The 23,812-nt window shown below is 39.5% G+C and overlaps 1 protein-coding gene across 2 annotated transcripts in view; it reads right to left on the reverse strand.

Moving 5' to 3' along the window:
- Positions 1-4,833: 4,833 nt before the first annotated feature.
- Positions 4,834-23,812, reverse strand: part of LSM14A (LSM14A mRNA processing body assembly factor) — a 71,302-nt gene continuing 52,323 nt past the window's right edge. Inside the window, exons 5-10 of one of the 2 annotated variants that reach the window (XM_036441181.2) lie at positions 21,648-21,824; positions 21,311-21,376; positions 13,703-13,885; positions 13,424-13,598; positions 11,717-11,948; positions 4,834-5,167 (exon numbers count right to left, since the gene is read on the reverse strand). In XM_036441181.2, the coding sequence (XP_036297074.1) occupies positions 5,144-5,167; positions 11,717-11,948; positions 13,424-13,598; positions 13,703-13,885; positions 21,311-21,376; positions 21,648-21,824 (857 nt within the window). In that variant the 3' untranslated portion in view covers positions 4,834-5,143. The remainder of the gene's footprint in view (positions 5,168-11,716; positions 11,949-13,423; positions 13,599-13,702; positions 13,886-21,310; positions 21,377-21,647; positions 21,825-23,812) is intronic. The other variant, XM_036441182.2, reaches the window with a different exon arrangement.

A 23,812-nucleotide genomic window follows, 5' to 3' on the forward strand; every position in this document is an offset into this window, starting at 1 on the left:
CTATTCACTGAGCCAAACCGGTTTTGGCTGATTTTTTTCTTTTCTTTTGTCTGTTTTAGAAACCATCCTCAGTACTCCCCATATTCTTTTTACACTGTATTAATTTATAAAACAAAACAAAACAGCCGAAACCGGTTTGGCTCAGTGGATAGAGCGTCGGCTTGGGGACTGAAGGGTTCCAGGTTCGATTCTGGTCAAGGGCATGTACCTTGGTTGCGGGAATATCCCCAGTAGGGGATGTGCAAGAGGCAGCTGATCGATGACTCTCTCTCATCCATGTTTCTAACTCTCTGTCTCTCTCCCTTCCTCTCGGTACAAAATCAATAAAAAATATATAAACAAAACAAAACAAAAAACTATACCTACTTGCATTTTGTAAGCTGCAACTTTGGGACAAAGAAATGCTATTAAACACAGGGAATAGAGCAAGGGATAACCATCACTCAACCAACTCATAAAAAATTTTATAGTACAATTTCAGCACAAGCAAAATCTTGAATTGCAATGTTGGAATTTGCATTCTCATCAATCCTGTGTGAGGCTAATACCCAAGGATTATCAGAATTAGGTGAGTACAAGGATTACAGAGGTACACAGACATCTGTTCCTGTCCTCTGTAAAGGGATAACTGTAAACCATTTACAATCAGTACAATCTTGTCTGGGCCCAGGCTTCTCCTACCCCTTCAAGATTAGCATTCTTTGCTTTCTTCCCCTTCCACTTCCAGACTGCTCTTCAAGTCTGAAGCCAAAGGCAAGGCTTTCTGAGCCATGAGCTCTTTTGCTGCCTGCTCTCAGTTTTTTTCTGTGCATGTAAAGTATGAGTCACTCTAAGAAAGCCTCATTATTGAATTAAAATATGCTTTAGTCTCACAGAGCTGCTTTTTTTATAAACCACAACACTGAACATCAGTGCATTTTAAAACATTTCCTTAAAACCAACATTCATTATAGACTGAAATCAGATTCAGGTCTATTTTGGTATGTTTCTGAGCTAAACCTGAGAACATTATATCAGTCAGCCAAGTTAATTAATATGAAGACAGCTGGAATTTAAAGGACACACATCTCACTGGCTTCAGCTATGCACCACCACTGAGAACAGAAACTACATTAGATTCATGGTTTCAGCATGTGCTCTTGTAGCTAGATTTATAGATGTCTCCAAACCGAAGCTTGCTTTTATTAACACTGGCTCTGAAAAACAGGATATGAACTTTTTATCACCCCTCCTCAGAAGGCTGGGATTGTAAGAGCAGGGACTGGGACCTGCACCTCTAGCTTCCTAGTGCACACACTGGCTGGCTGGCTGGCTGCCGCTGGCCTCTGCTGCACAAAGCTACACTCTCCCTTACTTCCCTCAACTTCTCCTCACGAGATTCCTCTTTTAAGAAGTTGTCCCTGTATCTCTATCTTGCAAGAAGCTTAAGACAGCCTGCTCTGAGCAAATCCCCATTTAGCATCTTCACAATAAGGGATTAACGGTGCTATTTTACTTCCTAAAATTTGAGTCCAATTGTATTAATACTTGTCATCCATTAAAAACACACTCGTAACAGGAAAACTAAGCAAACTGAAGACATCTAAGATCCTTTAAGAGATCACTCATGATCGTGACTCTCCCCCCACTGTTCGTTTAAACCAGTTTACAGTCTCTAAACTAGGGGTGTCGAACTCAATCAGAGAAGGGGCCAAAATCTAAAATCCAGCCTAAATCGCGGGCCGAATGGTTTACTGAACAGTCATAAACTGTCATTGTGATGGAAACGCAGCGGAGTGCAGTGATGACAGCGCGGTGCGGGCCACATTGCAAGGCCTGGCGGGACGGATTTGGCCCGCGGGCCTTGTGTTTGACACATGTGCTCTAAACTAAGAGGGCAGGGGTATCCTGCAACACTGAATCAGACATGATTACATGTGTTAGGTGCTTACAGAAGCTTCTTTCAGACATAACACAGAAACAGGGACAACAGCCATGTAAATCTGACAGACACAACACACATTCATTTCCTGTTTGCTAGGAACAAAATATTCAAGTCTTGGTACTCAAAGTAGCCTAACCCTGGAGCAAAGATTCTGTCCTCCAGAAATGCCGCCCCCCACACTCCCTCAAACACACACTTGGTCCTTTCCCTCTCTTAAGCCCTGGTCACAACCTGGATATACCAGATTTGGAAGGATGGGGAAATGAAAAAGTAATCCTACTGAGAAAACTTCACCAAAACCCTAGAGGAGGAGGGGGCTAGATTAAACGAGCCAGCTGTGGTTTTAAAACTTTTTTTAAGCCTGGATGATTGAAACTGCCTATGGAAGCGAGACTGATTCCCAGGCTCCACTACAAAACTTCAGAACGAGAGTTTCTAGGTGTGGAGCATGGAAATTTGGACTTTATGTAAGAGTGCTTCTAAGGAGATTCTGATAAGAGATTTGTGGTAACTCCTCCTGTGATAATGGGTTCTCTAAATGATGACACTGCTATTGGGAGTAAAGTTCCTTTATACTTGTCCTTTCATGTTCCATGTATAAAGTTAGTTTTGGGGGCAGGGAGGGATGCATTCCCCACTCATTGTCTTCACATGTGGAGGGTGTTCAGTTAGTATTTCTCAAAGTGGAAGGGCCACTGCTATATTTTGGGCTAGATAACTGATTATGTGGCACTGTCCAGCATAGCGTAGGACATTTACCATCCCTGACCCTTACACTTAAATGCCAATTGTTCCTAGTTACAGGGACAGCCCAAAACACATTTCTTCACTTTTCTAATTGCTCCTAGGATGTCAATTCAGACTCTGATTAAGAGGCATTGAGCTGGATTAACATTCCTAAACCTATCTTTCTACCACTTACATTAAGTTCTGATTTTGGAGGGAAAAATGGTCTATCCAATAAGTGAATTTAGAAGGAGCCAGCCTTTCCCTCTCTCCTCATTTGCACCTGCCTGGCCAGAGGTCACATTCTAGCCTGAGGTTTTCCACTTGGCTGTCCCCTCATGTCATAGATTTGAACTTACGTTGTGGTCTCCACTATACAGAGAGAGAAAGGGGCTTGTTCCTTTACCTAAACATCTACGACAATAAGTAAGTCTTAGAGAGAAAATAATTTAGTTTTTTTAGGGAATATAAACATGACCATAATTCCATTCTGATATTTTAAAGATGCCTTTATCTTTCTATTGTAAGAAAACATTCCTGTTTAAAGAGAAAAAACTTTGACGAACATTTTTAATTGAAGAGTTTTATTCTGTCTTAGAATAAAAACCTTGCTTTAATATTGTAAGGTGCACTGCAGGTATGCCATGCTGCCAGTTACTAGGGCACCAAAGGCCCTAGTCAGTGACCCAGAGGGCTTGGAAATTGCATGAATTCATATTTTTAGAGCATGTAAAACTGGTATTTACAGTTTTTCTTCTTGAAATAGGCCCAGGACATCTTAAACAGTCTATAAGTATTGCCATAGCACTTGCTTTAATGTTCAGAATGCCTCAGAAATGTGTTCAATATCATGATTTATGGGTCCTCCAAAATATTTTGTTGTTAACATGCAAACAGTATTAAACAATATTATCTAAATTATGACTGTCAAGTACTGAAACTTAATAATGAAACCAAATTACAAAACATCTTGTAGAGCTATACAAAAGATATAAAATTAAAAATATCAACCATCTTTAAATATTCTAATTCTACTGTGCAGTTTTCCACATCTTTATTACTACTGAGTAGTTAAGGAGAAAGTTAACAAAATCAAGAGAGATAAGAATATTTAAATCTTTGGATCCCTTTATTCCATGGCCTTCATAAAAACACAAAGGTGGCCAGATTTCCCCCCCAGTATAGCTTAAAGTATCAAAAAGATTTACTAGTAACTTATAGTTAGCAATGAACTCTATATTGAGTCATTTGTGAATCACAGGCCAAAGGACCAGTGTTATGATATCTGATAAGTTGTCAAAATTTCTAACACTCTGAATCCTCTTGAAATATAATGGAATGAGTCAACTTATCACGACAAAATTCCAGGCATCATCAGGAAGAACAGGTTAATTGATGCCTAGTTTTACTGTCTTAAAAAAAGGGGAGGACTTACTTATTTGAAAATACAGCTAAGTACATTATTATCTATGATTATTTACATTCATATACTGAAAATATTTATTATTTGGACAAATCCTGTGATATGCCATTTACTATAAAATGAAATTCTTACAATGAGCATAATTTAACAAAAGAATGTATCAAATCTTCATTTGTGTTCTAAACATTAAAAAAAAAAAATCAAAATAAAAAATCTTAAGCCTGGAAAGCTATGGAAAAAAAAAAAAAAAAAAAAAAAAAAGAAGAAGAAAAAAAAGACCCACCCATAGCTCTGATCTTCAGCACAACTTCTGCAAGGACACAGTATGTTTGCTGACTTTAAAATGTTTATTCTTTAAAAAATTAGTTGCTTTTTATACAGCTATACAAAGTTCTTAATGTTTCTTTGGCAATGCTATATAATGGAATTTTATAACTATATAAAAAAGTTTTCTTTGCCTAAGAAACAGTATTTACTGTGTGTACATAGTTGACTGACAAAATTCTCTACCATCCAGCATCCCAATTAACTGATGAAATAAACTACCTCAAAAGGGATATTACAGGATTGCCAAAAAGAAAGGGAAAAAGATACAGACACAGACACAGACACACACACACACACACACACACACACACACACACACCCTTCTGTGGCTTGAAACAGTATCACGGCCCTATCTGCAGGTAACTTACAATAATTGCCAAATACAATTTAGTGATAAAAAAAATCCTTTCAGTGATGAAAAAATACTTGTAAGTCCCATTGAAGTACTGCTTTAGTTTACACATAAGAAATTACTTAACCTTCTGCTATTTCAAATATATTTAATGCTCATTTTTAAAGATGAGCTGCCCCTTACCCCCCCAATATTAACTACATCATATCTTTGAAATTAAGCAGAAAAACAAACAAACCAACAAGAACAACAACAACAACAACAACAAAAACCCAGTGCTGGTGACAAATATACAGCAAATTCACTTCTTCATTCTTGGTAAAGACTGAAACCAATTCTCAGGACCATGAAGAGCTAGAAGTTCACCTATTTCCAAAGACTTGTTTGTAGACTATGCAGCAACTTTGTTGTCTTTCTAAAAAAGGAAAAAAAAAATTAGCTCATGTTTCAAATTTTTGGTTAATAATCATTTCTTTCTAATATGCTTAAATATACTTTCCATTATCTTTAAATATATTCTCCTTTTACTCTCACATATAAATCTGTACTACTGATTTTCAGAAAATACTTTTTACTTCAATACCCAGCAGGAGCTCTTTTTAAAAAAAAATATATATATTTTATTGATTTTTTACAGAGAGGAGGTGAGAGAGATAGAGAGCTAGAAACGTCAATGAGAGAGAAACATCAACCAGCCGCCTCCTGCACACCCCCAGCTGAGGATGTGCCCGCAACCAATGTACATGCCCCTGACCGGAATCGAACCTGGGACCTTTCAGTCCGCAAACCGATGCTCTACCGCTGAGCCAAACCGGCTTCGGCAGGAGCTTTTTTTAAAAAAAATATATTTTATTGATTTTTTAGAGAGGAAGGGAGAGAGAGAGTTAGAAACATCAATGAGAGAGAGTCATCGATCAGCTGCCTCTTGCACACCCCCTACTGGGGATATGCCTGCAACCAAGGTACATGCCCTTGACCGGAATCAAACCCTGGACCCTTCAGTCCCCAAGCCGACGCTCTATCCATTGAGCCAAACCGGTTTTGGCTAACAGCAGCATTTAAACCAGGAGCTGGCTGTCCTCTTATTATCCCTGGCCTGACTTCCCTACCCCGCAACTAAAAAAAAAGAAAAAAGAAGAAAAGAAAGTGCCATAGGACCAAACGCAACACAAGTTTATGCTTCTAACATTATCCTTAAGGAAAATTGGGCTAGATGTCAAAGAGAGGGAGTTTTGGCTTTATACAGTAGTTTGTACCTAAGAGTTAATCTCTCTGGGTCCTTGGTTTCCTAACCCTATGATTGGGATGGGTTTGGAGAAAGGTTCTAGTCTCTCACATGAGGGTATTTTTTCATTGATTTTTCAGAGAATGGAGGGAGGGAGGGAGAGAAAAGTAAGGGAGAAAAGGAGAATTGCGGGGGGGGGGGGGGGGGGAGAGAAAGAGACATACATCGATTGGTTGCCTCCCACATACACCATGACCAAGGCTGGGGATCGAGCCTGCAATCCAGGTATGTGCTCTTGACTGAAATTTGAACCTGTGACTCCCCCAGTAACCACTGAACCCCACTGGCCAGAGCAGTATATGGCTATTTTTAAAGAGTCCTAAAAATTGATAATCCCCTCAAACACATTTTCATTAGGCAATCAGATTTGTTTATGCTCAACCTAAAAATGTAATGATTCATGCCAACAGAGCACAATGACCAAAACCAACCATTACATGAAAGCTACTATAAATATTATTGACATCCACTTTGAAAAATGAGTTTAATTCCTGCAGGTAAATCTCTTATATGTAATGGTGATCACTCACTATTTCTACCTTTAAAGGAGCCAAATGATATAATCTAGAAGGCATAGGCTGCTGAGAAGACCTCTGATGGCAGGCAGAAGGGTCATTCAACTTGTAATGAACAATCAAGGGCTAGCCACACTGATGGGCCTTTGTTGCCACTGAAGGCTAAAGTAAGTACTTCTAATGAACATATGCTAAGCACTTACTTCAAGCCCATTATGGCTCCATGGTGAGCAAGTATTTTTGTGGAATACATATTCACTAATGTCAAGAGGCTTCCACATAGCTGGTGATACAAAACAAAATGCGTGAAATAGGGAACATGAATGTATTTAACATGTACATAGGTAAAAGCAGATACTATGGAGGTGAGAAAAGGAAGAAATCAGTGGAGGAAGGAAGATATGTTATAAGGATAGAGGAAACCTTGGGTAAGACTGTGAAGTGTAAGTAAAAGGGAGGCCTTGACTTTTAGCTGTGCCTGATTTCCCTCTGGACTATAAACACCAAGGAGGCAGGACTGAGTCTATTTTGTTTACCACCAATGTCCAGCACAGTGCTTGGCATATAAAATAATTCAATATATTCATTTGGTCAATGAATGAATGAGGCCAGAGTCTGAATAAAAAAACAATGTGACTATGAGTCAACTTGCTTAAATCAGATAAGTTAAAGGGTAATAAAAAATGGGGCTGGGCATGTCAAGTGGGACCCTCACAATAAGAAGAGGCAGCCGAAACCGGTTTGGCTCAGTAGATAGAGCGTTGGCCTGCGGACTTGAAGGTCCCAGGTTCGATTCCGGTCAGGGGCATGTGCCTTGGTTGCGGGCACATCCCCAGTGGGGAGTGTGCAAGAGGCAGCTGATCAATGGTTCTCTCTCATTGATGTTTCTAACTCTCTATCCCTCCCTCTTGCTCTCTGTGAAAAATCAATAAAATTTATTGGGAAAAAAAAAAAAAAAAAGAAAAGAAAAAGAAAAAAGAGGAGGCAGTGCGATGTCACATTAGAACTTTTTAACCACCAATGCCTCAGGGTCCAATGAATCTGTCACTTCTTGAAACACTCAAGCAGATTGTGTCAGAAATACACTAGTGCAGACAAAGATTCATGTAGACAACATCTACAATGTATTCTAATACTGCAATATACAGGGTGGGGCAAAAGCAGGTTTACAGTTGTTCATATGAAAAATAATACAATTAATAATAATAAAGAACAAAGCCCTTGTTTTGCATACGTACTTACAACTGTAAACCTACTTCTGCTCCACTCTGTCTGTGAAATGGTTTTAACCAAAGGATCAAAATGACTGAATAGTGAGACAGTTTCAAGAAAATATTTGCATTAGTAAGTGCATGTATCATGCATACAGTGATTATTCAGTTTAGATAAAGTGAAATAACAGTCCAGTCTTACACAGACAACATGACAGATATTTTTTTCAAATATCTAAATAATTATGTAGAGTATATATATTCTGTGTATTTACAAAGGACAGAGTTAAACTAATTGTTCAAAGATATAGGAAAAAGATTTTCACTCAAATTATATGTATATCTGTGAAATCCAGTAATTAGATATCCCTAGAGTGGGATAATGGTCTCAGGAAAAGTAAGGGCCCAGCTACAGATGAGGTTTGGCTAGGTCCGACCTCTCAGACGCTTTCCAACTGAGACTTTAATGATCTGTAAAAGGTGTATCTGAGATAAGACTGTGCAACTCTCTTTTCACAAATGTCAAAATTGAGTGACTGAAAGGTTTAACGACTTGAGATCATACTAGCAATAAAATCCTCACTGGGACCACATTCTAATTTAAATGCACCTTTCCTCAAACCAAGCTGACTCAATATAGTCTTCAGCAAGGAATTGTCCTAAGTTTTTCCAACAGGTAGCTAATATGCTTAAAGTAAGGTAAAGAAAGACTGAAGGTCTGAAGACCAATCAGTAGGTTATTGTGTTAGTTGGCCGGGACACGTCAAAGGAATGAATGTGGTGATGTGAAAATGGGCCATGACCATGAATACCTCCACACTCCTGGGGACAGAAGAATGTCAGCCTTGGCCAGTTAATGCTCAGTGGTTAGAGCATTGGCTTAAGGTAGTGTTTCCCAAATTTTTGACATATGTGTACCCCTTCTATAATTTTTGTAATGCTGAGTATCCCTCGTACTCATGAGAACGTAGAATTAGGCGCAGCTAAGCACGGTGCAGTGCATATCCCCACCAAACTCTTCCCGTACCCCTGGGGGTACGCGCACCACACTTTGGGAAACACTGGCTTAAGGAATGAAGGGTCACGGGTTCGATTCTGGTCAAGGGCACACACCTTGGTTGCAGGCTTGAACCACGACCCCAGCACCTGTGGGAGGCCAATGTATATCTGTGAAATTCAAATAATTAGATGTATGGGAACCACGACCCTGGCACCATGTGAGAGACCAATGTGGTGTCTCTCGCACATCGATGTTTCTCTCTGTCTCTCCCTATCCCATCCACTCTCTCTAAAGATCAATGAAAAAAAAAAAAAATCCTCAGGTGAGGATTAATGAAAAAGAAAAAAAGGAAGAAAAAGAATGGTATATTATTAGCCAATCAAACACTAGGAAGAGGCAAAGCTGATAATAATGGGAAGGCAAGAAGATGATGAGGTCATTCTGAGGAAGGTTAAGTTTAAGTTGATCACAGGCACAAAGCAGGTGAAGATAGAGCAATGCAGATGGAAGCATTGAGGTCCAAACTGAAAAACTGATTAGAAGTTTTGCACCGACAAGCTGGAAAAGAAAAGGGGGAAAGGGAAAGTCGGAGAAGGAAGAGGAAAGGGGGGTAGAGTGGAAGAAAGAGAGAAAGTACGCACTTGGGGCATGCTTTAGCATATGCAAGATGCAAACGGGAGCATGAATGCTTTCAAGCAGCAAACTGAATGTTCCAGGCAGAAGGAATGGATAAAAAGGTCCTGAGATAGGATTAAGCTTGTCCCTAAACAAGATTAAGAAGGCCCATGTATCTGTGGCAGGGTGAATGAAGAGAAAGGAAGTCCCACTGGTAAAAAGAACTAGAGATATTTCTAGACTTCTAACCTGGAGAAGATCCTGAAGCATCTTATAGGCTGTGTTGAGAAGCATGTGTTGTTTTATTAAAAAAAACACCTGTGTATAAAAAACAAACAAACAAGAAAAAAAGACACTGCCCAGCCAATGTGGCTCAGAGGGTGATAATCAGCCTATGAATCACGAGGTCAGTTTGATGAGCTGTCATTGCACAAGCCTAGGTTTCAGGCTTGATCCCTCCGAGGGGGATGTGCAGGAGGCAGCTGCTGAATGATTCTCCCTCATCACTGATGTTTCTATCTCTCTCTCCTTCTCCTTTCCTCTCTGAAATCAATAAAAATGTTTTAAAAAAAGAAAAAAACACTTGGGTGTCAAATATTGCAGAGGAATAAGAGCAAATATTTGTGAAAAGGCTACTGAATTATGTAAGCAAAACGTCACAGGCAAGAGCAGTAGGTTCCTAAGATATAGTTTTTTAGCTGGAATGGCAATTTTGTGTCAGAAGTGCTGCAGCTCCATTAGGCCACCATGGCTGAATAGACACCTTTCTGTTTATATACTTCCTCTCCACTATGCCTAAAAATCAATAAACTAGGATAGTGACAGACTCCTTTAGGTAAATAATACATATAAACATACTATAAGAACTATACAATTTTCTAGCAGCAGTTCCCAAATGTCAACATCATGAGATTTTCAAGACCATGGCAAAATAAGAAAACCAAGGAAAATGTGGTTGCGTTTTTCACAAAATTAAATTAAGAGCTCTGACTCAGGAAAAATTTACTAGGTTCAAGACCCAGCATCATCACTTACTAGCTGACTTCGCATAAACTATTTAATATCTTTATCCCTATTTCCTCATGTGTAAAATGGGGATTAAAAAGAGAACCTACACCAGAGTTGCGGGGAGGTTTAAGTGAGTTGATATATATATGCAAAATACTATATAAATATTAGCTGCTATTAAACATATAGGTTTGTCTTCCATTGTAAAGTATGTCCTTCCTAAACTCTTTTAGTGTTAAAGCATACCTTGTTATTAAAAAAAAAAAAAAAGGCCGAAACCGGTTTGGTTCAGTGGTAGAGCGTCGGTCTGCGAACTGAAAGGTCCCAGGTTCGATTCCGGTAAAGGGCATGTACATTGGTTGTGGGAGTGTGCAAGAGGCAGCTGGTCGATTCATTGACGTTTCTAACTCTTTATCTCTCTCCCTTCCTCTCTGTAAAAAATCAATAAAATATATTTAAAAAAAAAATAAGATGGTATGCAATAATACTTTTGTGGCTAATGCCTTAAGTGATCCAACAAAATATAATCTTAAAAGAAGAAATAAAAAAAGAAACAGGCCGTAACCGGTTTGGCTCAGTGGTAGAGCGTCAGCCTGCGGACTGAGGGATCTCAGGTTCGATTCCGGTCAAGGGCATGTACTTTGGTTGCAGGCATATCCCCAGTAGGTGTGCAAGAGGCAGCTGATCGATGTTTCTCTCTCATCGATGTTGCTAGCTTTCTATCCCTCTCTCTCTTCATCTCTGTAAAAAATCAATAAAAATATATTTAAAAAAAAAGAAAAAGAAAAAGAAACAATGCTAAGTCAGTCTCTAATAGTTTTTTTATTTTTTATTTATTTTTAATTTTTATTTATTTATTTTTTAATATATTTTTTATTGATTTTATACAGAGAGGAAGGAAGAGAGATAAGAGTTAGAAACATGGATGAGAGAGAGTCATCGATCAGCTGCCTCTTGCACACCCCCTACTGGGGATATGCCCGCAACCAAGGTACATGCCCTTGACTGAAATCGAACCCGGAACCCTTCAGTCCCAAGCCGACTCTCTATCCATTGAGCCAAACCTGTCCTGGCTCTAATAGTTTTTTTTGGGAAATTTTACCAGTCTGCAAAGTCTAAAACCATAGTTCTATAATAAAAAGACTAAAAAGACTTATTAGCTAAGTTACTACTCCTTAAAATCATATAAATATCCTAATCAGGTAAAAATGAAAGTTATACCAATGCCCTAAAAATATTTATCCAAAATAGATAAAAGAAAAAAATTCTGAGTTTCATTAAAATGCATGTTGTTTGGCATGTAGTTTTATGAAAAACATATAATACTTACCCTATATTCAAAATCTGCAAATTCCCTGCCCCCACGACCTCCTCTGAATCCCCCACGAAATCCTCGAGGAGTGGTGAAGGTGCCACCTCTACCACCACCACGTCCTCGGCCACCACGGAAACCAAGACCTCCTCTGCCTCTGTACCCGCCACGGCCACGGTTTGGACGAAGTGGGATTCCAAATGTTTCAGCATTTAATCTTCTTTCTTCAGCCCAGGTTGGTCTCCGTTCTCTATTTTAAGCACAAATAATTTTTACTGTATATCAGGTTTTAAAGAACATTTTTCAAGCAAAACTATGTAACACTAATTCCCAAATTAAGGTGAAGCAATTCCTAAAGATCAAGTAAAAATAAGCATCGCCCGAACTGTTTTGGCTCAGTGGATAGAGCATTGGCCCTCAGACTAAAGAGTCCCAGGTTCAATTCTGGTCAAGGGCATATATTTTGGTTGAGGGCACATTCCCAGTAGGGGGTGTGCAGGAGGCAGCTAATTGATGTTTTTCTCTCATCCATGTTTCTAACTCTCTCCTTCTCCCTCTCTTAAAAAATCAATAAAATATATATTTTTAAAAAAGCATCTTATCTAAGCCATCTCAAACTGTTCATATTCCTTTAATATTCTGTTAAATTTCATGTAAAAATATAATTGGTATTAGATTCTTGCAAATACAGTCAATAAAAATAAACAAGATAACAGCACCAATATAATGGGAATTTAGATATAATGTGATTGGCAATTAACTCCACCCTCTGCTCAGCCGGCGGAAGAGAAAGTAAAGCCAGAAAAGAAAACATTGTCTAGGAAGTTGGGAGCAGGAGGGTAGGTCCCAGAGTTCCCAGTAAGATCCTGGCCCAATCCCTGGATGCCTGAGGCAAGTGTATGAATTGCTGCTGTTTCGGGTTCTATTCTAGAGCCCCCCCCCCCCCAATCATCCCCATTCATGTTTAAACAATGACCACCAGGTGGCACTAAAACACAGCGTGGGGGACAATTTGGATTGATCAGCAGAATTCCTGGAACTCTTAGTTTGTGTTAGGTCCTGACAATTAACCTGACAAATTTCTGGATCTCCATTTACTTAAATGTTGCAGAGTTTTACTATATCAGCAAATCACAAAGTAACATTAGTACTTTTGGTCCTGGTTTATTTGAACTACACTAAAGGGTAAAGTACTGTAAAAGGTCTTAACTTATACGGAAGCTTCTGTTTACTAATTTTAATTTTTGTTCAATTATTTTCTTTTAGCAAAATAAAACATCAAAAAATTGCTGTCATTAGATATTTTTGTTTTATTTTTTATACTCCTCACTTGAATATATTTTTCCCCCATAGCTTTTCAGAGAGAATAGAAAGGAGAGGGGGAGGGAGGAAAGGAGAAGAGAGGGACACACACACACACACACACACACACACACACACACACACACACATTTACTGGCTGCCTCCTACACAACAAACTGGCTGCCTCCTACACAACAAACCTCAACCCAGGTAGGAGCCCTTGATCTTGACAGGGAATCTAACCCTCGACCCTTCTGTGTGTGGGCCAATGCTCTAGCTATGGAACTCACCAGCCAGGGCAGATATTTTTTAAGTACTCATTACTAATAAACTTTGTGAAATGGGGGGCAATGGTATATGTACATAGAAATCATTTCACACACCAACCTCCTAAAAGCTTAAGAACAGCTTAAAAGACAGTACCTATTATCATCACAAGAAATATTATCAAAGAAGGATTTAGTTTTGTCATAATAGCAATTAGGTCCAAGTGGATCTTCTTCATCTGCATTTCCTTCACTGTTTTGAGTATCAACTCCTGAGTCTCCTTTATCTTCACCATTTACAGGCTTCTCCTGTTTCTCAAGTTTATCTTCCACTGAAAAACAAGCACATACCATAAAAGTCAAGACTTGTGTACTAAACATCAATGATTTACAGGTCAAATAAGAGTATTTTCTGAGTAGAAAAATAAAAATTCACCTTTCAATTTAAGTTTATTGTGAAACTCTCTGTCAATTTCCTCCTTGTTAAATTGGGCATTTGCACTTTCAAAGTCAAAGTCTTTCTCAAATTTCATAGGACCATCTCGCCGAATACCAAATCTTCCCCTGCCACCTCGATGACACCCACGCCCTCTCCTTGGAGCTGAAGGAGCACCTGGAACTATAGAAATAAGGAAAGAAGTAAGCTGGTTTTTATGGTTTTTATATTGAATGGTCAACAACGGAAATGCTGCCCTAACCAGTTTGGCTCAGTGGATAGAGCATTGGCCTGGGGACTGAAAGGTCTCAGGTTCAATTCTGGTCAACCATGTACCTTTGTTGCGGGCACATCCCCAGTGGGGAGTGTGCAGGAGGCAGCTGTTCGATGTTTCTCTCTCACTGATGTTTCTAAATCTCTATTCCTCTCTGTAAAAATTAATAAAATAAAAAAAAAATATAAAACAACAAAACAACAGAAATGCTTACAAGTCTCTATACATTATATTTATATTTTTATATAAAAAATGAAGTGCCACTAACATTTAATATATACAAACAGCACACATGAATTTATATTTATGAGGTCCACACTAATATATATAGCTGAGAGAATGCACAACCAAATAATTTGGGAGATATTGGTACTAAATTACTGTAACTCTCTGAGGGCAAGGTCTGTGTTTTGCTTACTTATATTCCTTACTAGAGGCCCGGTGCACAAAATTCATGCACTTGGTGTGTGTGTGTATGGGGGTGAAGGGTCCGTCCCTCAACCTGGCCTGCGTCCTCTCGCATTCTGGGAGCCCTTGGGGGATGTCCAACTGATGACCTAAGCCATCAGTTGACATCCTTAGCATTGCCACGGAAGTGGGAGAGGCTCGCGTCACTGCTGCCGCGCTCACCAGTGCTTCATGCTTTCCCAGAGGGAAGCTCCTGCGTTGAGCATCTGCTCCCTGGTGGTCAGTGTGCATCATAGCAACTGGTTGCTCTGACATCAGGCTGAGGGACCCACCAATGCACGATTGGGGCCAGGGAGGGATGTGGGAAGTTGGCCAGCCTGGAGAGGGACCACAGGAGGGCTCCAGGGTGTGTCTGGCCCATCTTGCTCAGTTCCAATATCTGCCCGCCCCCCCACATGGTTAGTGCAGGTCACAGCAAGCAGCTGAGTAGCCTTAGCATATCATTAGCATATTATACTTTGATTGGTTGAACAAATGACTGGATGACCAAGACACTTAGCATATTAGGCTTTTATTATATAGAATACCTACATAGTATCAAATACACTGTGGGGTCCCAAAATTTAGGAAGCCTTTTATGGAAAGGATCAGAGGGACCAAGATTTAGAGTAAGAAAAAGAAATGAACATGGATCAGAACAAACTGCAAGGTGGAGGTGTCATCGTCACATTATAGATAACACAAAAGATAAGAAGCACTAGGTATCAACCATTCCAAACAATTTCTATTCCATCTTTATTGTTTATGCTATAAGTGACTCCATATTATTCAAGTCTTCCTATACTTAGTCTTTATAACAGGATTTATCCTATATAATAAAATTCTAATATGCTAAGTGTGTGGTTAGCTGTTCAACCAATCAAAGCGTAATATGCTAATGATATGCTAAGGACACTCAACTGCTCGCTATAACATGCACTGACCATCAGGAGCCAGACGCTCCATATAGTAGATTAGCTTGCTGCTGGGGCCTGGCCAATCAGGACTGAGTGAAATGGGCCAGATGCACCCTAGAGCCCTCCCAGGGTCCCTCTCCAGCACTAATCATGTAATGGTGGGGTCCCTTGGCCTGGTTTGTGCCCTCTTGCAGTCTGGGACCCCTTAGGGAATGTTGGAAAGCCCGTTTTGATACAATCCCACAGGTAAGGCTGAGGGACCCCACTGGTGCATGAATTTGTGCACTGGGCCTGGCTGGGTGCCTCAACTGGTGGAATGTTGTCCCCTGCACCAAAAAGTTGTGAGTTTGACCCCAGGTTGGGCATGTAAGGGAGGCAGCAGATTGATGTTTCTCTCTCACAATGATATCTGACTCTCAAATCAATAAAAATAACCCTGGGTTATAAAGTATAAAATTTAAAGAAAAAGATCTAAAGAATATCCACTGCTCTGTTAATGAGTCTCAGGTGACGAATTTTGAAAAATGAAAGATACTTTTTTAAAAATATATATATATTTTTAAAAAGTATCTTTTTTTTACAGAGGGTAAGAGAGAGGGACAGAGAGCCAGAATACCAATGAGAGAGAAACATCAATCAGCTGCCTCTTACATGCCCCTTACTGGGGATGTGCCTGCAACCAAGGTACATGCCCCTGACCAGAATCAAAGCTGGAACCCTTCAGTCCACAGGCCAACGGTCTATCCACTCAGCCAAACCAGTTAGAGTGAAAGATACTGTTTTTAAAACCAAGATGGTGGCATAGGTAAACACCTGAACTTTCTGCCTCACACAACCACTTCAAAACTACAACAAAAAGACAAAACAGACATCATTCAGAACCACAGGAAGACTGGCTGAGTAGAAATTCTACAACTACAGTGTTTCCCCGAAAACAAGACCTAGTGCAACCTTGGGAGAAAAAATTAATATAAGACACTGTCTTATTTTTGGGGAAACAGGGTTGAAGGAAAGAGAAAAGCACATTGAGACTCGAAGGAGCTGTGGAAGTAAAGTGCAAAGGTACAGAGAAGGGTGCGCGGAGAGGGCTAACAACTGAGTACATGGCTGTCTTTTTCAATCAAGAGAAAGACACAAGCTCCCGACTGCTCTGAACTCCAGTTCTAGACAAGACTCTGGGGACCCAGACTCATATGGGGAAAAACTGGACTGTCTGGCAGTGGGTGGAATTTGAGGGCAGCTTTCTCTCAGAGGTTCTTGAAAGGATTACCAAGGGACACTGAGACCAAGGGGCCTCAACAGGAAGCCATTGCTGTTTTCTCTGCACTGAGACTCCACCCCATCCAAGCTGTGCACAGAGGCTTTTGCATATGAATGGCCTGGTCCTTGGAAATCTAAACTTAATAAACTGCAGCTGAGTCAGAGATACCCAGAACATCCAAATGAAAGTCCAAGGCCCTACAGCAGCTTGCATTGCTTCATAGCTGGCCCTAATCTGGGTACCTCCAAAACCCAAACAAAGAAGAGGAATCTGCAGATCTCTCCAAAGCTCCTACTAGGTAGCCTCAGGCAGAGGCTAAACTAGCACCTCCTTGGAGATCCAAGAGCCAGTGTATCCAGAAATCAGAGTGGGACCATCCACATTACAACTCCTCAGATCCATAAGGAACACACTCAGGGGGCAGACTCAGTGAGCACCAAAGCCTCACTGAAGCAAGTCTTGCCCATAAGGGTGTCTCCAATACAGAAGTTCTTCGAGCATAGACACAGCTGACCCTCACAGCCAAATGGCCTGGAGGTCAATCCCTCCCAGTGATCCCAACAACAATCAAGGCTTAACTATAACAAGATTGTATACACAGCCCACAAAGGGGTGCACCAAGAGTGTCTACCTCAGGTAACTGGGGAGGCTGAGCCACTGGACCCTATAGGACACATAGCACAAAAAGCTACTCTACCAACTCAGGTAAGCAGCTAAAATGTGGAGAGAAAAAACAGGTCACAAATGAAAGAAATGGAGGAAGCAAACGACTGGATATAGAGTTCAAAACCATGGTTATAAGGTTTTTCAAGAATTTCCTAGAAAAACAATAAATTTAACGAGACCCTTGAGGATATGAAAAAGGACCAACTAGAAATTAAGCATACACTGACTGAAATAAAAAATAATATACAGAGATCCAACAGCAGACTAGAGGATTGCAAGAATCAAGTCAAAGATTTGAAATACAAAGAAGCAAAAAACACTCTATCAGAAAAGCAAAAAGAAAAGGGAATCCAAAAATATGAAGATAATGTAAGGAGCCTCTGGGACAACTTCAAGCTTATCAACATCCGAATTAAGGGGGTGATAGAAGGAGAGAGAAAGCAAGATACTGAAAACCTATTTGAAGAAATAATGAGTGAAAACTCTCCCCACCCGGTGAAAGAAATAGACTTACAAGTCCAGGAAGCCAAGAGAACCTCAAACAAAAGGAATCCAAAGAGGACCACACCAAGACACATCATAATTAAAATGCCAAGGACAAAAGACAAAGAGAATATTAAAAGCAGCAAGAGAAAAACAGTTAATTACCTACAAGGGAGCACCTATACGATTATCAGCTGATTTTTCAACAGAAACTATACAGGACAGATGGGAGTGGCAAGAAATATTCAAAGTGATGTATAGCAAGAACCTACAACCAAGATTACTCTACCCAGCAAAGCTATCATTTAGAATTGAAGGTCAGATAAAGAGCTTCACAGACAAGAAAAAGCTAAAGGAGTTCATCACCACCAAACCAGTATTATATGACATGCTGAAAGGTATTCTTTAAGAAAAGGGAGAAGAAAAAGGTAAAGATAAAAATTATTAACAACAAATACATATCTATCAACAGTGAATCTAAAAATGAAGTGAATTAAAAATCTGATGAACGAAATAATCTGGTGAATATAATAGAGTCAGGGACATAGAAAGGGAGTGGACTTACAATCCTCGGGGGGGGAAAGGGGTGTTGGGGGTACGAGAAGAGACTGGATAAAAAATCATACATCTATGGATGAGGACAGTTGAGGGGGTGAGTAAGGGCATGGAGGGGGTGGGAACCTGGTGGAGGGAAGCTATGGAAAAAAGAGGAACAACTGTAATAATTTGAACAATAAAGATTAGAAAAACAAAAAACAAAAAAAGATATTTATTTATGCTGAAACCAGTTTGGCTCAGTGGATAGAGCATCGGCCTGCAGACTGAAAGGTCCCGGGTTCGATTCCAGTCAAGGGCATGTACCTTGGTTGCGGGCACATCCCCAGTAGGGAGCGTGCCAAGAGGCAGCTGATCGATGACTCTCATCGATGTTTCTAACTCTCTACTGTGTATCTCTCTCCCTTCTTCTCCGTAAAAAATCAATAATAATAAAAAAAGATATTTATTATTTTATATAATTTTTAAGTGATACAGTATAGCAATTATTTTGAGAAAGGGTTCTGTCTTTTTCCAAATTAAAAAAATGGATTATAGCCATGGCCAGCAAGCTCAGTGGTTACAGCATGTGCACTAAAAGGTCTGAGGTATGATTTCCGGTCAAGAGCACATACCTGGGATTTTGGGTTCACTCTCTGCCTCCCCCCACCCATTAGGGTGCATGCAGAAAGCAATGGGTTGATGTATCTCTCACATTGATATCTCCTCCCCACTACCCTCTCCCCTTTCCTCTCTCTTAAAAGCAATAGAAAAAAAACCATCCTTAGGTGAGGATAAAACAAACAAACAAAAAGGTAATATAGTAAATCAAAACAGAAACTTTGTTACTATGACATGTAGAACATTAAAAAAACACATAAAAATGTATAGGACAAATGAGGTGGTTATACATTTCAAATATATCTAGATTTTAGAAACTAAGTTAAAGACCACTTTCCATTCTTATCTGAGCAAGGTAATTACACATTGCCTTAATTTTTTAATTTGGAAGACTTTTAAATTATAATTTGTTTTCTGCTAATAGAATGGGTGAATTTGGGATTAATAATATAGATTATAAAACACAAAGTATACAATCTTATTAAATCAATAATTATGAAAGGAAGTTAAAGTTATTTTTTTAAAGAAATATATTTTTTATTGATTTCAGTGAGGAAGGGAGAGGGAGAGAGATAGAACCATCAATGATGAGAGAGAATCACTGATTGGGAACTGTGACTTCCTGATTCACAGGTCGAAGTTCAACTAAGTACTGATAACATAGGCCAGGCAGAAGTTAAAGTTCTTGAACAATTACTTCAAAAAAAGGTTCAGGGCACAAATAATTTAAATGAGAAAATGTCAAACTTTTTATTTTATTTTTAATTTTCGCCCAAGGATATTTTTTCCCACTGATTTCTAGAGAATGGATGGGAGATTAGGAGGGGATAGGGGTAGGAAGGAAGGAAGGGAGGAGGAGAGGAGAGAGGGGGAGATGAGAAAAAGAGAGAAGAGAGAAGAGAGGAGAAGAGAGAGAGAGAGAGAGAGAGAGAGAGAGAGAGAGAGAGAGAGAGAGAGGCACTTTGAGATAAGAGAGACACATCAATTGGTTGCCTCCTGCACAGGTCCCTGGGACTGGGGAACCTGCAACTGAGGTACATGCCTTGACCAAGGTATAAGCTCTTTTTTTTTTTTTTTTAATAAAATATATTTTATTGATTTTGTACAGAGAGGAAGGGAGAGAGATAGAGAGCTAGAAACATCGATGAGAGAGAGTCATCGATCAGCTGCCTCTTGCACACCCCCTACTGGGGATATGCCCGCAGCCAAGGTACATGCCCTTGACCGGAATCGAACCCGGGTCCCTCAGTCCCCAAGCCGACGCTCTATCCATTGAGCCAAACCGGTCTCGGCCAAGGTATAAGCTCTTAACTGGGAATTGAATCGGAGACCCTTTTAGGCCCGACACTCTAACCATTAAGCAAACCAGCCAGTGTAAAAATGTCAAACTTTTAAGGTACAGATAATTCTATTCTTAAAAACAAAATATTTTTTCATAATGCTTATATGAAACTGACACAAAAACTTATATCTACATAATAAAAGCCTAAGCAACCATTAGAGTGGAATGACCAGTCGCTATGACGCACACTGACCACCAGGGGCCAGATCCTCAATGCAGGAGCTTGCCCCCCCCCCTGTGGTCAGTGCGCTCCCACAGGGGAAGCGCCATTCAGACAAAAGCCAGGCTCATGGCTGGGAAGCACAGCAGCAGTGGCAGGAACCTCTCCTGCCTCCGCAGCAATGCTAAGGAGCAGAGAGCTAAATGGTAAGGAGTAGCAAGCAGGCAGGTGATAAGGAATGAGGAGTCTCAGATTGTGAGAGGGTGGAGGCACACCTTCCAGTGCACAAATTTCATGCACCAGGTGTCTGTCTCTCTCCCCTTCCCTCCCCCCCCATCTCCCTCTCTCCCTCTCTGTAAAAGCCTAATGGACTGGCTGACCAGCTGAAAGCTGGGTTGCGGGCTCAATCCCCAGTGTGGGGTGCAGGAAGGCAGCTGATCAATGATTCTCTCTCATCTCCCTCTCCTTTCTTCTTTGAAATCAATAAAAATATTTAAAGAAAAAACCTGCTACCACAATGAAACTCCCATGCTACAGCTAGCTACCAACCCTTGCCATTCTTTTTTTAAATTTTTTATCTTCACCCAAGGATATTTTTTTATTTTTATTGATTTTTGGAGAGAGAGGGAAGGAGAGAGAGAGTGAGTGAGAGAGAAAATGATGATCAGTTGTGTCCTGTACTCAACCCTACTGGGGATCAAACCCACAACTAGGTATGGGCCGTAACTGGAAATCAAACCTGCAACCTTTTTGGTGCAAGGGATGATGGTCCAACCAACTGAGCAACCTAGCTGAGGCTACAATTATTTTTTTTATTTTTTTATAGCAGTTATTCACCACACATTTCAAATATTCTCTCTATTGAGAAGCATAGAATATGACTTTTAAATCCAAGTTACTTACCCATTTGTCTCTTGCTATCATTTCTGAGTTGCTCATTTTCTGGTCTTGAAATTTTGTGTATATCAGCTATAAGGCATACAGAATAACAAATTAACTCAGGACACAAAAATCAAAATTTAATGTTAGAAATGAGGAAAACAAAACAAAAAAACCCTCCAAATCTATACCCCCCCATCACTATTTTGAGCTAAAATTGAAAGAATGAACATTCTACCAAGTTCAGTTTAAACCTTCTAGGATCCATCATTCATATAAAGTTTATCTTTTTAATGAAAATAAGGTGAATGGAAAATGTTGATGAGTCAATTAAGGAATTAGTAAACAGCTAAAGTTCTACCTCGCCTGTGCTCTTGATTCTCTATTGCTTTTTGGCTGGTAGATGGTAAAGGCCTGGTTGATACAGGGCTCCTTCTCCCAACAGGTGCCGGAGCAGGTAAGTGGGCCGAGGCGGTCTGTACTGCTTGTTCCATGGTAGGGCTTTTTCTCAAAGGATCTAACTGAGGGCTTGAACGACCTAAAACGTAACCAAAAGATAAGAAACTACCCTATCCTTTGGGGATTTCAAAATAACCTAGACTCTAAAAAAATGTCTTTTTATTTCTACCAATTAAAAGCCTTAGCACAAACTTGAATTCTTCTACTGACTAGACCAGATAATCTTTAGTGGGCTGGTCATTAGATTAGTTAAAACAACAACAACAACATACTCTGAAATTTTATCTGTATTTCTACCTACTAAAATAAGGTTTAAATAAGTTTTTCAAAAATTTCTGCCTGATACAAAATTCCCCAAGAATGTTATTAAAGATCATGCTGTTGGTCAGATGCAGGTTTAAACTAATAACCATAACCACAAGATTCTATTGATACTTAAGCCATTATTTCCAGAAGCTCTAATATTTTCAATATTTTCTGAAGATGTGTAAAGTGATACCTTTATATCTATAGATATTATCTCCAATAAATTAGTATTATAAAGAACTAGAAAGTTGGGTTAAGTTCTTCAATACCTTAGGGGCTTGAGTAAATTAAACATCAATATTTAAAAGGAAAGCAACAGCCCTTGGCTTAATGGATAGATAGAGCATCAGCCTGCATACCGATGTGTCCTGGGTTTGATTCTGGTCAAAGGCATGTACCTTGGTTGCACGTACCTGGTCAGGGCACATGCAGGAGGCAACCAATCAATGTATTTCTCTCACATCAATGCTTCTCTGTCTTTCCCTCTCTCTTCCAACTCTCTCTAAAAGGTCAATGGAAAAATATCCTCGGGTAAGGATTAACAACAACAAAAAGGCCACCAACAAATAAACCCTTAAGGTAATTCTGTAATAGTGATAATAATTCCTTTCCATTTAAAACATCTTGTCAAATTTTTACTTAATAGAGGTTAGAGCTTCATAGAATGGTTACAATATAAACAGAATAATGCAACATTAGGTGCTCCCATCATATTTTTTGTCCCTATTGTTTGTGATAAATCTCTGTTCAAGGTACTCTCATATCTCATGATACTGCACCAAAATGTTTTGTTTAAAAAAAAAATTGTGCTCATTTTATAAAAATAAAAAATTATATATGCTGCAAATGTCAACAACTGGTGAACTAGTGAGTGCTAACAAAGCATTGGCTGTTGTTTTTTGGATGCTCTAGGGATCATTTATTAGTAACCATAGGCCCAATTAATGAAATTCAAGCATGAGTAGGATCCTTAGACCTGACCGGCAATCAGAGTTGATCTGTGGGGTGACTGGAGGGATGATGGGGGTGGGGTCCTGATGGCACCTACCTTGGCTGGCCTGGGGACTAAGGGCAGCTCCTGTGCTGAGCGTCTGCCCCCCTGGTGGTCAGTGCACATCATAGTAACTGGTTGTTCCACCGGTTGTTCTGCTATTCAATTTGCACATTAGGCTTTTATTATATAGGACAGTCCCCAAGACTATGGTTATCTAAAGCATGCAATTGCAAATGTGCATTTCCTGCCATTAATGCCAAAGTTTACTCTGCCATCAATGGAAACACTGTATATACTGGGAAATCATGGAGGTTTATAAAAGTTTTGGCCTATCAGAAGACATTTCATAATCACTTATGATATTCTAAAGGGATTTAATTTATAAAATAAGTATTAAGTTTTTTGAAAATCCTATTGCTTAGTTAATGTTACAGTACTATATTCTTCTAAGTTTATAAAATTTACTTTATCAGACTTTTCTTTGAGAAAAGACCTTATGACAAGTATTAAAGAAACACAAGTAATATGGCAATCACAGCAACATCTCATTTGTTGTATACTTTATAATTAAAATCTACTAGCCACAATGGCAATTTTGTTATAAATAGGGAAATACAGGTGATATTAGACATATTATTAGGAATATAGACAATAGCCATTTCAGCTTAATAAAAACACACCCCTTGAGCTATCTTCACATACTGATATCACAGTTAAAATTCTAGATGTTCTAATTTTATAAAATTTAGAAATTATAGTTGGCAAAA

This window comes from Pipistrellus kuhlii, unplaced genomic scaffold (assembly GCF_014108245.1).
Source record: "Pipistrellus kuhlii isolate mPipKuh1 unplaced genomic scaffold, mPipKuh1.p scaffold_m20_p_17, whole genome shotgun sequence".
Classification (NCBI taxonomy): Eukaryota; Metazoa; Chordata; class Mammalia; order Chiroptera; family Vespertilionidae; genus Pipistrellus; species Pipistrellus kuhlii.